The sequence below is a fragment of the Engraulis encrasicolus genome, chromosome 16 (genome assembly GCF_034702125.1).
Source record: "Engraulis encrasicolus isolate BLACKSEA-1 chromosome 16, IST_EnEncr_1.0, whole genome shotgun sequence".
Classification (NCBI taxonomy): domain Eukaryota; kingdom Metazoa; phylum Chordata; class Actinopteri; order Clupeiformes; family Engraulidae; genus Engraulis; species Engraulis encrasicolus.
In genome coordinates this window covers 36,450,424-36,462,923 of record NC_085872.1, presented here as the reverse complement: position 1 = coordinate 36,462,923, position 12,500 = coordinate 36,450,424, and the positions used below count along the sequence as shown (strand labels likewise).

The 12,500-nt window shown below is 49.6% G+C and overlaps 1 protein-coding gene across 2 annotated transcripts in view; it reads left to right on the top strand.

Moving 5' to 3' along the window:
• LOC134465717 (adhesion G protein-coupled receptor L2-like) overlaps positions 1 to 12,500 on the top strand; it is a 113,781-nt gene that overhangs the window by 46,517 nt on the left and 54,764 nt on the right. For both annotated transcript variants that reach the window (XM_063219535.1, XM_063219534.1), the window contains exon 5: positions 1 to 540. This exon is cut by the window's left edge and continues 261 nt beyond it. In XM_063219535.1, the coding sequence (XP_063075605.1) occupies positions 1 to 540 (540 nt within the window). The remainder of the gene's footprint in view (positions 541 to 12,500) is intronic.

Here is a 12,500-nt window from a genome sequence, read left to right as displayed (position 1 = left end):
TCTTCAACAAGGAGCGCACGCGCAACATCGTCAAGTTCGACCTGCGCACGCGCATCAAGAGCGGCGAGGCCATCGTGGCCAACGCCAACTACCACGACACTTCGCCGTATCGCTGGGGCGGCAAGACGGACATCGACCTGGCCGTGGACGAGCACGGGCTGTGGGTCATCTACGCCACCGAGCAGAACAACGGCCGCATCGTGCTCAGCCAGCTGAACCCGTACACGCTGCGCTTCGAGGCCACCTGGGACACGGCCTACGACAAGCGCTCGGCGTCCAACGCCTTCATGGTCTGCGGCGTGCTGCACGTGGTGCGCTCCACCTACGAGGAGAACGAGAGCGAGGCCAGCAAGAGCCACATCGACTACGTGTACAACACCAAGCTGGGGCAGGGCGAGTACACGGACATCCCCTTCCCCAACCAGTACCAATACATCGCCGCCGTGGATTACAACCCGCGCGACAACCAGCTATACGTGTGGAATAATTTTTACATCCTGCGATACGACCTGGAGTTCGGGCCGCCCGACCCCGATGAAGGTAAGGCGCAGCATTATTATGAGATCCGTGTTTTTGTTTTGTTTTTTTGTCTGTTTGTTTTGTTTGGATTTGCTGTAGTATGTGTTGATTTTCGAGTGCACGCCGAACGCGGCTGGAGTGCCAGATGATACAGCTGACTGATTTTTAATTTAGAATTGCCGTACAAGTGTGATATCGTAGAGAGGCTTTTTTGCATTAGTTCCCATGGGGATGTTCTGCCTCGTATACAGAATTACTGATTTCGCTCAGCACGGTGATACAAGGGGGGGATGATGATGATGGCAGTGGTGGGGCATTGCAGTGGGGGGAGTGGGTGGGGGATAGCAGGTGATTTACACTGCTGTAATGTATGGCTTGCAGAGGACGTCCATATCAGGCTGATTACCATAACTGTGGGCTCAGCTCCTCACCTATCACGCGCTGCCGGGGTGTCGACCCCATCGTCTTGTCGGAGCCTGACGGAGGGTGCCCCGTCCCCCCATCCATTGTCAAACTCCTGCCCTTGTTAACCTTCCCGCACACTCCTATTGGAGACAGGAATGTGAAATATGATATTGCCATCAAGTTCAAATCCATAGCATCAGGAGAGGCTGAAGAGGCCTCGCGCCTCGTCGCTGTTATGGATTTTGGAACCTGTTGCTATGGATACCCCATCAGGCGTTGAGGGGCAGAGAGACAAGAGGAAGGGATGGCGGGAGAGAGTGAGGGATAGAAGTGTGTGTGTGTGTGGGGGGGGGGCGTTGATTGGTGGCAGGTTGCGGGGTGGTGTGGTGTGGGTGGGCAAGACACAATTTACACTAGATTGGAGCTCTCCACACTCCATTCCTCCACTTGTGGAAGCCAAGCCTCGGTACACAGAGAGAGAGCGAGAGAGCCCCCACCACCCCCCATCCACCCCCCCACCTTGGCCAGCAGGTACGGTGAATCACGGACATGTGACAAGGTTAGAGGAATGACTGCGGCGGTGAAGATGGGATCAATTACTGAGGGCCATTTGTAAGATGGGATGGACTTGAGACAGGAGCAGGGTGTCGGGGGTGGCACCGCCTCGGAGAGAGGAGGGAAAGGGGAGGGAACGGGGAGGAGACGGGTGGGAAGGAGAGGGGTAGGAGGTGTGGGTGAGCAAAACAGGAGAGGAGAGGGGTGTGAGAGAGGAGAAGAGAGGGAAGGACTGTGTGAGGAGGAGACAGTAGACAAGGGTGTGAGAAAGGAGAGGAGAGGGGTGTGAGGAGAAGAGAGGAGAGGGGTGTCTGAGGAGGAACGAGGAGATGAGAGAGGTGTGTGTCAGGACGAGAGGAGTGTGTTGGAAGAGAGGAGAGGAGAGGAGAGGGATGTCTCAGGAGAAGAGAGTATGTGAGAGGGGTGTGAGGTTAGGAGAGGAGAGGAGAGGAGAGGAGAAGGGTGTGTGTGGAGACGAGAGGGGTGTTTGAGGAGAGAGGAAAGGAGAGGAGAGGATAGGGGTGTGTGTGGAGACTCGAGGGCTGTATGTGGAGAGGAGAGGGGTGTGAGGAGAGGAGAAGAGAGGAGAGGAGAGGAGAGGAGAGGAGAGGAGAAGGGTGTGTGTGGAGACGAGAGGGGTGTTTGAGGAGAGAGGAAAGGAGAGGAGAGGATAGGGGTGTGTGTGGAGACGAGAGGGCTGTATGTGGAGAGGAGAGGAGAGTAGAGGGGTGTGAGGCTGCCTGGTTGATGAGAGTGAGGCCAGATGTGTCAGCAGACAGGGTCCCTCTGTCACGGGGGATAATAAGCATAATCACGTCGACGCCTCCTTCCTCTCGGTACCGGCGCCCCTGGCAACGCGCTGGGAAAGGCGTGCTCGCCGCGGCCCCCTCTGGCCCCGGTGGCCCCCGCGACCCGCCCCAGCGCGACCCCACCCCAGTCACAATGTCTGTTTGTTGTCATGTGGCCCCTTTTGTCAGGCCGCGGTCTGAAAGGGTCTGGGGGACCCGAATGTGCCACGGCGCAATTAAGTCCAGGCAGACTCCAGAATTTTAATGGTGCTGCCAAGCGTGAGGGTTATGGCAGGGTTGAGGGGTGATGGGGGGTTGGGGGGGAGGAGTGATGGGGTGAGGGTGATGGCAGTGGGGGGTGAGTGAGGGTGGTTGTGTGTCTGAGGTGGTGTGGTGTGGATGTTGGTTGGGTGTTTGGTGTGTTTGGTGTGTGTGTGAGGTGGTGATGTGAGGATGGATTTGGGGGGGGGGGTGGAAGAGAAATCCGTGCGCAAACTGGCAGACTCTTGCACTGATGCTCCAATATATGTAAATGTGATTAACAACAGAATTATCATAATTACCATCCACGGCTGATCACGGGAGCTGCACAATCGCACTGCATTCACAATGAGCAGCTTAAATATTCACTCTGCCAACACCTCAGACATTCTCTGAGAGTCCCCCTCCACACACACACTCAACCTTTTCCTTGGCGCAATCCTCTGCCTCCCCCCACACATACACACGCACACGCACACACACCACACACACACACCACACACACACACACACACACTATCTCTCTCTCTCTCTCTCTCTCTCTCTCTCTCTCTCTCTCTCTCTCTCTCTCTCTCTCACACACACACGCACACGCACACGCACACACCCACACACACACCCTCACCATCACCTTTCCCTGCTTTCCCCCAGTTTCCTCACCTCATCTCGTGTGTAGCGCCCCTTGTTTGTACCGGTACATGGAGAGGTGGTGTCAGCAAGACCTGGGGTCATGTATGGGGAAGGGGTGATAACAAACGCATGTGAGGAGAGCAATGAAGAGAGGGGTGTCTGAATGCATGCACTCATGCAAGTATGCGTGTTTGTGTGTTAGGGGAGTAAACCACAGCCTCCATGACAGTATGATTCTATATCGATTTCTTAAGGCAGCGATTGGATTATTTTCGATGCCCCATGCTACGATTTGATTCGATCCTCGGCCGATTATTATTTACCCCCCTAGTTTGTGTGTGTGTGTGTGTGTGTGTGTGTGTGTGTGTGTGTGTGTGTGTGTGTGTGTGTGTGTGTGTGTGTGTGTGTGTGTGTGTGTGTGTAGTGTGTAGTGTGTAGTGTGTGTGTACATGCGCATCTTCCTGCATACATCTTTCTTTACCACAGTTTAAGTACCCCCTTGTCTGTGACATGCAAAATTAATTGCTGTCTGTTGATTAGGTTACGATGCTCTGTACCTGGAGCTGATTTTCTATGAAACTATTATGTTTTATTGCAGTGCACAATGTGGACTGCAATAAAGAAACCTACTCGACGAGAGAACCCAATGGTGCTGAAATAACATCTCTCTGTTTCTCCCTCTCTCTTACTCTGTCCCCCTCTTTTTCTCCCTCTATGTCTCTCTTCCTCTTCCTCTGTTTCTCTGCCTCCCTCCCTTTTTTTCTCTCTAGGTCTCTCTGTATTTTTCTCTGTCTGTCTCCATGCTTCTCTCTCTCTCTCTCTCTCTCTCTCTCTCTCTCTCTCTCTCTCTCTCCCTCTCTCTCCCTCTCTCCCAGTCTCTCTGTCTCTTACTGCAAGTGAGAAGCTCTTGAGGCATAAAGGAAATTAATTGTGTCCATTAAGGCTCACTCAGGCCACAGTAAATTCCCGTGCCATGCCGGCTCACGAGAGTCTACGAAAATACAAACAGCTGGCCTGCCTGTCTGAGCAGTCTACCTCCCCATTGTGCGACACCATTTACAGCTGTGTGCTGCTGCTGCTGATGCTGCCTGGATCCGTAAGTTGAGAATAGCTTGCAATCACGACGGCCTTTTCTGGTTCTCCAAATCAAGAGATTGTCAGGCATGGTGGTTTCACTCTGAATCATAGCCAGCTGTGGGTTTTGAAGGATTTTGTCTCTGCTGGGTGCAGCGAAGGTATTGCTTGTGATATTCAGCAAGACAGAAGAATAATCTATTCAACATTTGTATTGAGTTAGCAAGACTGTTCAGTACAAAGAGAAGAAATAGAAAACCCTGTCCCTCCTTCAATTGCAGGCTCTCAATGCAAAATAATGTTTCGGCCGACAATTAATCATTTTCGTGCAAAAATGTCATTATCCATTTCTATTTACGAATTGTCTGCTGCATCCAGGAGATTGCGAGACCCGCTCTCTATTGAGTTGCTGAGGTATTCAAAGCAATGGATGGAGCAAACAGTTCAAAACGCATCTCCTCTCATCCCGTCTCACTTCAGAGATAGCATGCCAATAAATGCGTTCCTAAGTACCGCTGTTTTGAAAGTCCTCACAGTGACACTTGAAAGGCATTGTCTACGATGCACAAAGACAGGACCTCGTGCAGGCCCCAATGAATTAAAAGGGGGTGCAATCAGAAGCTCCAATAATTGCCAGGAAGATTTCAAAGTAACGAGGTTAGAAGGGAGAAAAATTAATTCGCCTTAGAGGTACCATTGATCTGAAAGGTAAAGAAGAGCCATACGACCGTAAAATTAATGGCTTCGTGCGGAAGGTATGGAGGAGCAGCCGTGGCAGGGTGGAAAGCAGGAGGATTCCGCCAGCCAGCCAGCCAGCCAGCCAGCCAGAGCTGGATCGCATGTCTCGCCTTATATTTAATTTGTTTGTTTAATCACTGAATAAATGCATGAAGCCAAGCCATGCACAAATTTAAAATGGTAAGTGATTTTAAAGTGGACAAAGAAAAATAAAATGAACGAGCTGAAGAAGAAGGAGAAGTACAAGAAGAAGAAGAAGGAGAAGAAGAAGAAAAATAAGAATGAGCGGCAACAAAACGCCCGTTTGCCATTTCCGCATTTGGAGTCGTTAATGAATCTGCTCCGTGAGTCATGCGGGGGGGTCGGAGGTCGTTGTCCCCGGCGGAGAAGCGGGAGGAGCGCTGTTGTAGAACAGGCCGCCGCCAGCCCGCCGCCAGGCCTCCGCATGCACCGAGCAGTCAAGTGGAAATGAAGGGTTTTGAGGCAGCAGCGATGCCACTCAGAATGACAATGAATAAGGGCTGAGCATGTGTACCATGTTGATGCGTCCTGCCTCTCTCTCTCTCTCTCTCTCTCTCTCTCTCCATCTCTTGCTCTCTTCCTCTCTCCTCCTCTTTCTTTCGTCTGTCCTCTGTCTCTCTATCTCTTTCTCTCTTTCTATCCTCTCGCTATATCTGTCTACTTCTCTTTCCCTCATTCTTTCTCCCTCTCTCTCTCTCTCTCTCTCTCTCTCTCTCTCTCTCTCTCTCTCTGTCTGTCTCTGTCTCTCTCTATCACTTCCTGACTAACCCTGCACTGTCTGTTTTATTTTATTTATTTATTTATTTTCTTCCTCCGCTCTCTCCTCTCCTCTCCTCTGCTTTCCTCCTTCAGGCTTATGTCAGTGCTGGTGCTAATAAGTGAGTCTTTTGGCTCAATGCAGTCTTCTCTGCCTGCGCGCTCGTAAATCAGGGATTCTAAATGCAGGGCCTGGCTGGCACCAATCCGTCAGGTTTTATCTGCCCCTGGCTCTCCTCAGAAAACACGTCAGGGGCATTCCAGTCAATCTGTTAATGGCTCCCATTCGGTAATGAGGACACGTTTGACACCTGCTCGCTTGTTGGCAGAGAATGGGGTAGGTGGGTGGTGGTGGACGGCGGCCGCTGCGGTGGTAATAACCCCCTGTGTGTTTAGCAAGAGTAGGGGTGGGGGTTGGTGGGGGTAAAAACTCGAGACAAGTCTGCAGAACAGGTGGTTCCCATCACTGCTTTTGTCTGCTGTTTTGGCCTCCGTCTGGTAGCTGGCAGCGCCTGTTTGTTGCCAGAGTTGTAGCGGGCCTTGTTTTCGGCGCTGTTTAAATGGGGGGAAAAGCTTGTCAGCTTTGTAATGCAGTCGTGGGTGATTATGCAGGTGGTCACTGGGCCGTGCCATCCGTGAGCTCATGGGCATGCTTCGGCTTATCTCTGTATGAATCTCAAGGTGCAGCAGTTGGCTGGCTCACAACATGTTCTTCCAGAACAGTACAGACACTATTGAACTTCCCCTGCCGTGCCCCCCTTTTCAGCAAAGATGGAGAAAGAAAACAAAATGCGTATCGAAGTACCAATGTCCTCACAGTGACACTTCAAAGGACCTCGTGCAGTCCCCAATGAATTAAAAGGGGTGCAATCAGAAGCTCCAATAACTGTTAGGAAATTTTCAAAATAACAAGGTTAAGGGAGAAAAATACATTTCAAGGTCTCCTCTCAGTGCCAACATCTGAGGTGCCCACATACAACACTCAAAAGTCAACACATGCGTTTCTGTAGTTTCAAAAGTTTTAAAGGTGATCAGGCAGGTTTTATTTTTAAACTTATTTACCTTTGATTGAAGTTAACAGTTTTATAAGTAAATACAAGTTTTGGTAATTATCTTATGGAAAACATTCACCTATTTTGTTTCACTTCTCACTGGGTGGTCATCATACCGTGACATGCTCAATGTTTTTCCTTTAATTAACATCACCAGCCCCATCACCCAGGGCTGTGTGCCCCCAAAATGAGTTCAGTACCACTGAAGCCCAAGTACTACTTCTGTTCACATGTAACACCATCATAGAGTTTACAGATCATTGGCAAAGAATCATCGTAGGATCACATGTAACTGTACAAGATCCCTCATTATCGACAGAGCTCTAAATTAACACCCGCAAACTGGCCAAATGCTGGTGAAAATTCATTTTGGCTGGTAAAAAATGAAACTTACTAGCCACTTTGACAAATTGTGTGTCTGGCTTGTAAGATTGACATCTACTAGTCATTTTGACTGGTGATGATTTTTTTTTTTTCGATCCCAGATTAGTGGGAAATGCACCCCCAGTTCAGTGAGTACAGGTTTTACACCAGGCAGACGCATTACGCCACAGTTTAAAGTGCTGCCATTTGGGGCCTCTGCTCTTCCTTTATTTGGGCATTCATGGTAGCTAACACCATGCGGCACCTCAGCAGACGAGTGGGCAGATCAGCGGCAATGTCCACTTCAATCAGCCTCTGATTAGTGTACATGAACCTAATAGAGTGGCCCCCTTTTTTGTCAGTCAACACTGAAGCAAAAATAATCAGGTAAGTGGATTACGAGGATGGCAAGGATTCCAGGAAATCCCCTGGACGGGAGCACAGGATCTTTCATATTAATACAAAAAAAAAAAAACGATCAAACCATGACTGAGCCTGGTATGCGATTGAAAACCTTTGAAAACACAGCCTACTGTAGGCACATAGTATACGTACGTATATGGTGTTAAGCGGCGGGTTTATACTTGTGGATGAGCATAGTCCTACTGGTATATGAGAGGTGGTGAACATTCTGTCAATTTTGACTAAAGTGAGGGTGGTAAAATAGAAAGAAAAATGTCTGCACACCTAAATTCTCTTTGTGTTCGTTTTAATAAGCCAAGCTTTCGGTCTACTGACCTTCCTCAGGGCTCAGTGAAGTGATGGTGCTGGTAACATTTTATTTGTGATCTCTGGGTTCTATTTTGTCATTTCAACAGATGGGTGACAGTTTTTCCATTACATGAGGGTAGTCTCAGATAGAAACTTTTCTCACTTGTTGAAGGAGAGGTGAGAAAAAGAAAGAAGGTGTAAATTTTAAGTGTGACATTCAAAGTTCATTACTCATCGAGAATATTTCCCCTTATATAGCAGTACTAGCATGTTAATAACCTTTCTAGTTACTTACATGTGTCCATCTCTGGGACTACACATTTGTCTCCATTAGCGGTAGTAAACAACTTCCTTCCAACACTCGAGAATGCTCCGGAGTGCAATGCCACTTCTTTCCCAGCCATGTCTGGCATAACACTATGGCTGTGAAAACCTAAACTCTGCTTGCTCAGAGAGCTTGGGTTGCAGAAGGGGGACCGAGCAAGCCATTATTCCCAGACTATCCCAGACTGAGCACACAGACACGCAGGCTCTGATCCTCTCATTATTATGTTGTTTCACAGACAGTCTGCCGCTATACAAATTTAATAACCAGTGTTTGCACGCTGCTTTAAAAAAAGCCTTTCTCTGGGAGTCTGACCCAGAGATAAACTCAACCTAAAGCCGTGAGGGAGCAGAGAGGGGAGAAGCACCCTAGCTTTTGCGGATTTTTTTTTTTTTTACAACCAGCTCTGTGTGTCAACTCCCTGGTAAATGGCCATACCATTGGAGAAAGCCTGCTGCCTGTTACTCCAATTTGTTTGTTAACGGCCTGTGATGCCACCCTTTGCACTGAGCACTGCCCAGCCATGTGTGTGTGGTCAATTTGTCAGCAGCAATGCGCCATCTTGTGCCAATGCAAGCCAATGTGAACAGACAGACAGAGAGGAGAGTGGGGTGCTCAGTCAGCCCATGTGCGTGTTATTTGAAACTGCTGATCCCTTGGCAAATGGCTGGCTGCTAATGGAATATATGTCCTTGCTTTCTGATTTTTATTTTTATTTTTTCCCCCTCTTTTTGCCGTGGAAAGTGACTTTGTAGACTCTGGTGAAATGACAGCTAATTGGAGCTTGCCTCTCCTCAGGAGGCTGAGTGCGGAGAGGGATGGCAGGCCCCAAGATTCCACCTCTGCCAGCCGGTGAAATTGCTCGGCATAATCAAAAGAAAATTGTAGAGCTGAGGGTCTGAAAGATGTCAAAAGAAATGTGAGGCGGGATAGGTCACTGACAAGCAGTTTACCTCTGTATTTTGAAAGATTTATCTCCCTCTCCTTCTCTCCCTCTCCATCTCTCTGTCTCTCTCTCCTTACTCAACTTCGGACTACTCAATCTCTCTCTTTCTCGCTCTCGCTCTCTCTCTCTCTCTCTCTCTCTCTCTCTCTCTCTCTCTCTCTCTCTCTCCCGTTGCTATATATCGATATTTATTTCTTTTTATCATGGCGGCGTAACATGCCAAAGATGTCTGCAGTAGGACGTTTAAGTGGTTGGGTGTGGAGTGATGGGTGGAGGCGGGGGAGGAGAAGAGGTGAAGAAAAAGACCTAGAGTACCTCAAGAACCTTGCTGAGGTGAGCGAGAACACACTCAAAAAGAAAACCTGACAAGAGGTCAGAGCTGGTTTTCGGCGTGTGGTCTTCAGCCTCATTTGGATAGGCTGACAGGTTCAGGTAGGTGAATGGCAGACCGTTCAGTGATATTGCTTCTGACCCTTCGTCTCAATCACAACCACCAGCGAGCCAGAGGGAGAGGGGAGGGGAGGGGTGGGGTTTGGATGGAGGGTTTGCTCGGCGGTGGTCGGTCAGCCTGATGGATGCGCTGACACTTCTTTTATGTGGTGTGCCATCTAGAGTGGACAGCAGTATTGGGGTGTCTTAAGAACTAAAAAATGCCCCACAGAGCAGCGGAGAGGCCTGAATGTTCATCGGCTGTGTTGGCGTGCTTGACGTGTGAGCTCTGGCATCTGAAAGTCGATAAATGACGGGCGCACACAGACATGTGAGTGAGTGACTGAGTGAGTAAGTGAGGGCGGTTTTGTGTGTGTGTGTGTGTGTGTGTGTGTGTGTGTGCGTGTGTGTGCGTGCGTGCGTGCGTGCGCGTGTGTGTGCTCGTGTGTTTGTGCGTGCGTGCGTGCGTGCGTGCGTGCATGTGTGTCTGAGAATAGTATATGTGTGTAAGAGCGTAAAAGAGAGGGAGAGAGCAAGCATGGAGAGAGGTTAGGGAGAGTAGGATGGAGCCTAGGAGTGATTAAAGAAACGACTTCAAAAAGTAATTTAAAAGCGAGCACTTACAGGTAAACAGGAAGTCCACTGCGAGGAGGAAGGCAGGCAGGCAGGCAGGCAAACCTGACGGCCGGTCTTTGCCTGGCCTTCCTTGCAATTGACCGGAGCAGGTCATGCGCAGTGTGTAATATCTCAGTTGAACAGGGCCGGGACCTGTCTTTTTGACTTCTGACATGGCGGCTAGATTGACACCAGATCCCGGTGTTATTGTTTACCCTACCCAGAGTTCCTTCGCCGGAGTCTTAAGGCAAGGACTCAAGGCTGTAATGAAGCGCATACTTCTCCGGAATGAAGAAACAAAACAAAGATGGTGCAGATTGCTGTATTGGATAGAGGCCCAGTGTGTGAGAACCTTTGTGTGCATCAGTGTGCTTTGAAAGGGGGAGAGAGAGATGTATAGAGAGATAGACAGAGAGAGAGAGAGAGAGAGAGAGAGAGAGAGAGAGAGAGAGAGAGAGAGAGAGAGATAGACAGAGAGAGAGAGAGAGAAGCGTGTGTGTGTGTGTGTGTGTGTGTGTGTGTGTGTGTGTGTGTGTGTGTGTGTGTGTGTGTGTGTGTGTGTGTGTGTGTGTGTGTGTGTGTGTGTGTGTGTGTGTCTGTGTGTGTGTGTGTGTGTGTGTGTGTGTGTGTGCTTACGTTTGTGTGGGCGTGCGTGTGTATATAAAGATATGATAATATTTGCCTGTGTGTCTGTATGTGTGCACGTACGCGTGTGTGTATGTGTCTGTAAAGATATGAACGTGTGTGTGTGGATGCGTGCGTGCCTATGTGCCTGAGAGAGCGTACAAGATTGTGTATGTTTGCGTGTGTGTCTATCTTGTGTGCACATGTGTGTACTTGTGTATCTGTGTGAGCCTGGTCTGTGCAGCGCTCCACATGCAGGCAGGCTTTGTCACCGTTCGCTCAAAAGAGAAGAAATGGAGAGCCGTGTAACATGATGGCCTGTCCGATACTCCATATTGCTCTTTGCCAGGAGCGCCCAGCGTCTCCCAGGGCCGTGCTGTACAGTGAGGCTTTAGCACTGCTGCTTGGCCCCCTCTCTGCTCTGCTCTGCTCTGCTCTGCTCTGCGCTGAGGCAAAATGCCTTGCCGGCCTTATCAGACCCGGCCGTGTGGAGTGGCCATTGCTGTAATCAGCCTGGCCAGAAACAGGCACTTTATATTCTGAATTTCAAACCGGATTTCCATGCCTAGCGTGTGCGCTTATGCATAAACACTCGTACATGCACCACTCACACAAACATACACATGCACACAGATTCATACATGCACACATGCATGCTTACACACACGCGGGCACGCGTGCATGCACGCACGCACACGCACGCACACACACACACACACACACACACACACACACACACACACACACACACACACACACACACACACACACACACACACACACACACACACACACACACACAAACACTCACCCACACACTCACACACTTGTATGCTCCTTCTGGATCATACAGGCTGATGCTGCATAGATTCTCATGCAGTGATCTGTACTCTATCAGTACAGTACAGTATAGTGCATTGAGCTCATATCATACCATAGCTGCTCACTCCCCTCCCCTCCCCCTCCCCTCCCCCACACCAACACTTACAGCACGTGGAGGAGGAAATACTCCTTCAAAGGCACGCGGCCGGCTGCAGCAGAAGCGCATTATATCCCACCTGTGATGTATGGCTTTGGCCAGGGGCGGTGTGCGTTTTTAGTTGCCTCGTGCACGCTTTATCAAAAAGAGAGATGAAGGGAGCCGTGGAAATAAAGTGCGGCCAGGCTTTGTCTTACAGTGTTGACATTTAATCAGAGCCCGGGTGTTGATAGTCTCTCCACAAGGAACCGCGTCCAAATTACAGACCGCCCCGCGGAGGAGGAGGAGGAGGCGGCGGCGGAGTAGTATAGTCTCCTTAGGAGTAGACATCAGCGAAAAAGCAGTTACAGGTTAGAACGGAGATGACTGCCAATGGCATTTCTGCAGGGGAGGGTGCTCGGGGGGTGGGGGTAGTGTGTATGTGTTTCATTTCTCATATATACTGTCTGTGTGCTGTGTTGAGATGTTTCTTGTCTGGTCCTCGGAGCAGTTTGTCTTGAGCACAGCTGCACCGACCCATTTATTGAATAACGGTAGATTGCGTGGGATGTACCGATCTGTACTGAATCTAGAATTACCAGGTATGGGACTGATATTGGCCACTGCTGTACTTGCGGCGAAAAGAGGCTCTGATACCACGCAATGATTCCATTCCTTGTCCGTATCACTTTAAGCACAAGACTGCACTCAGGAGGTATGCTGTCATTTT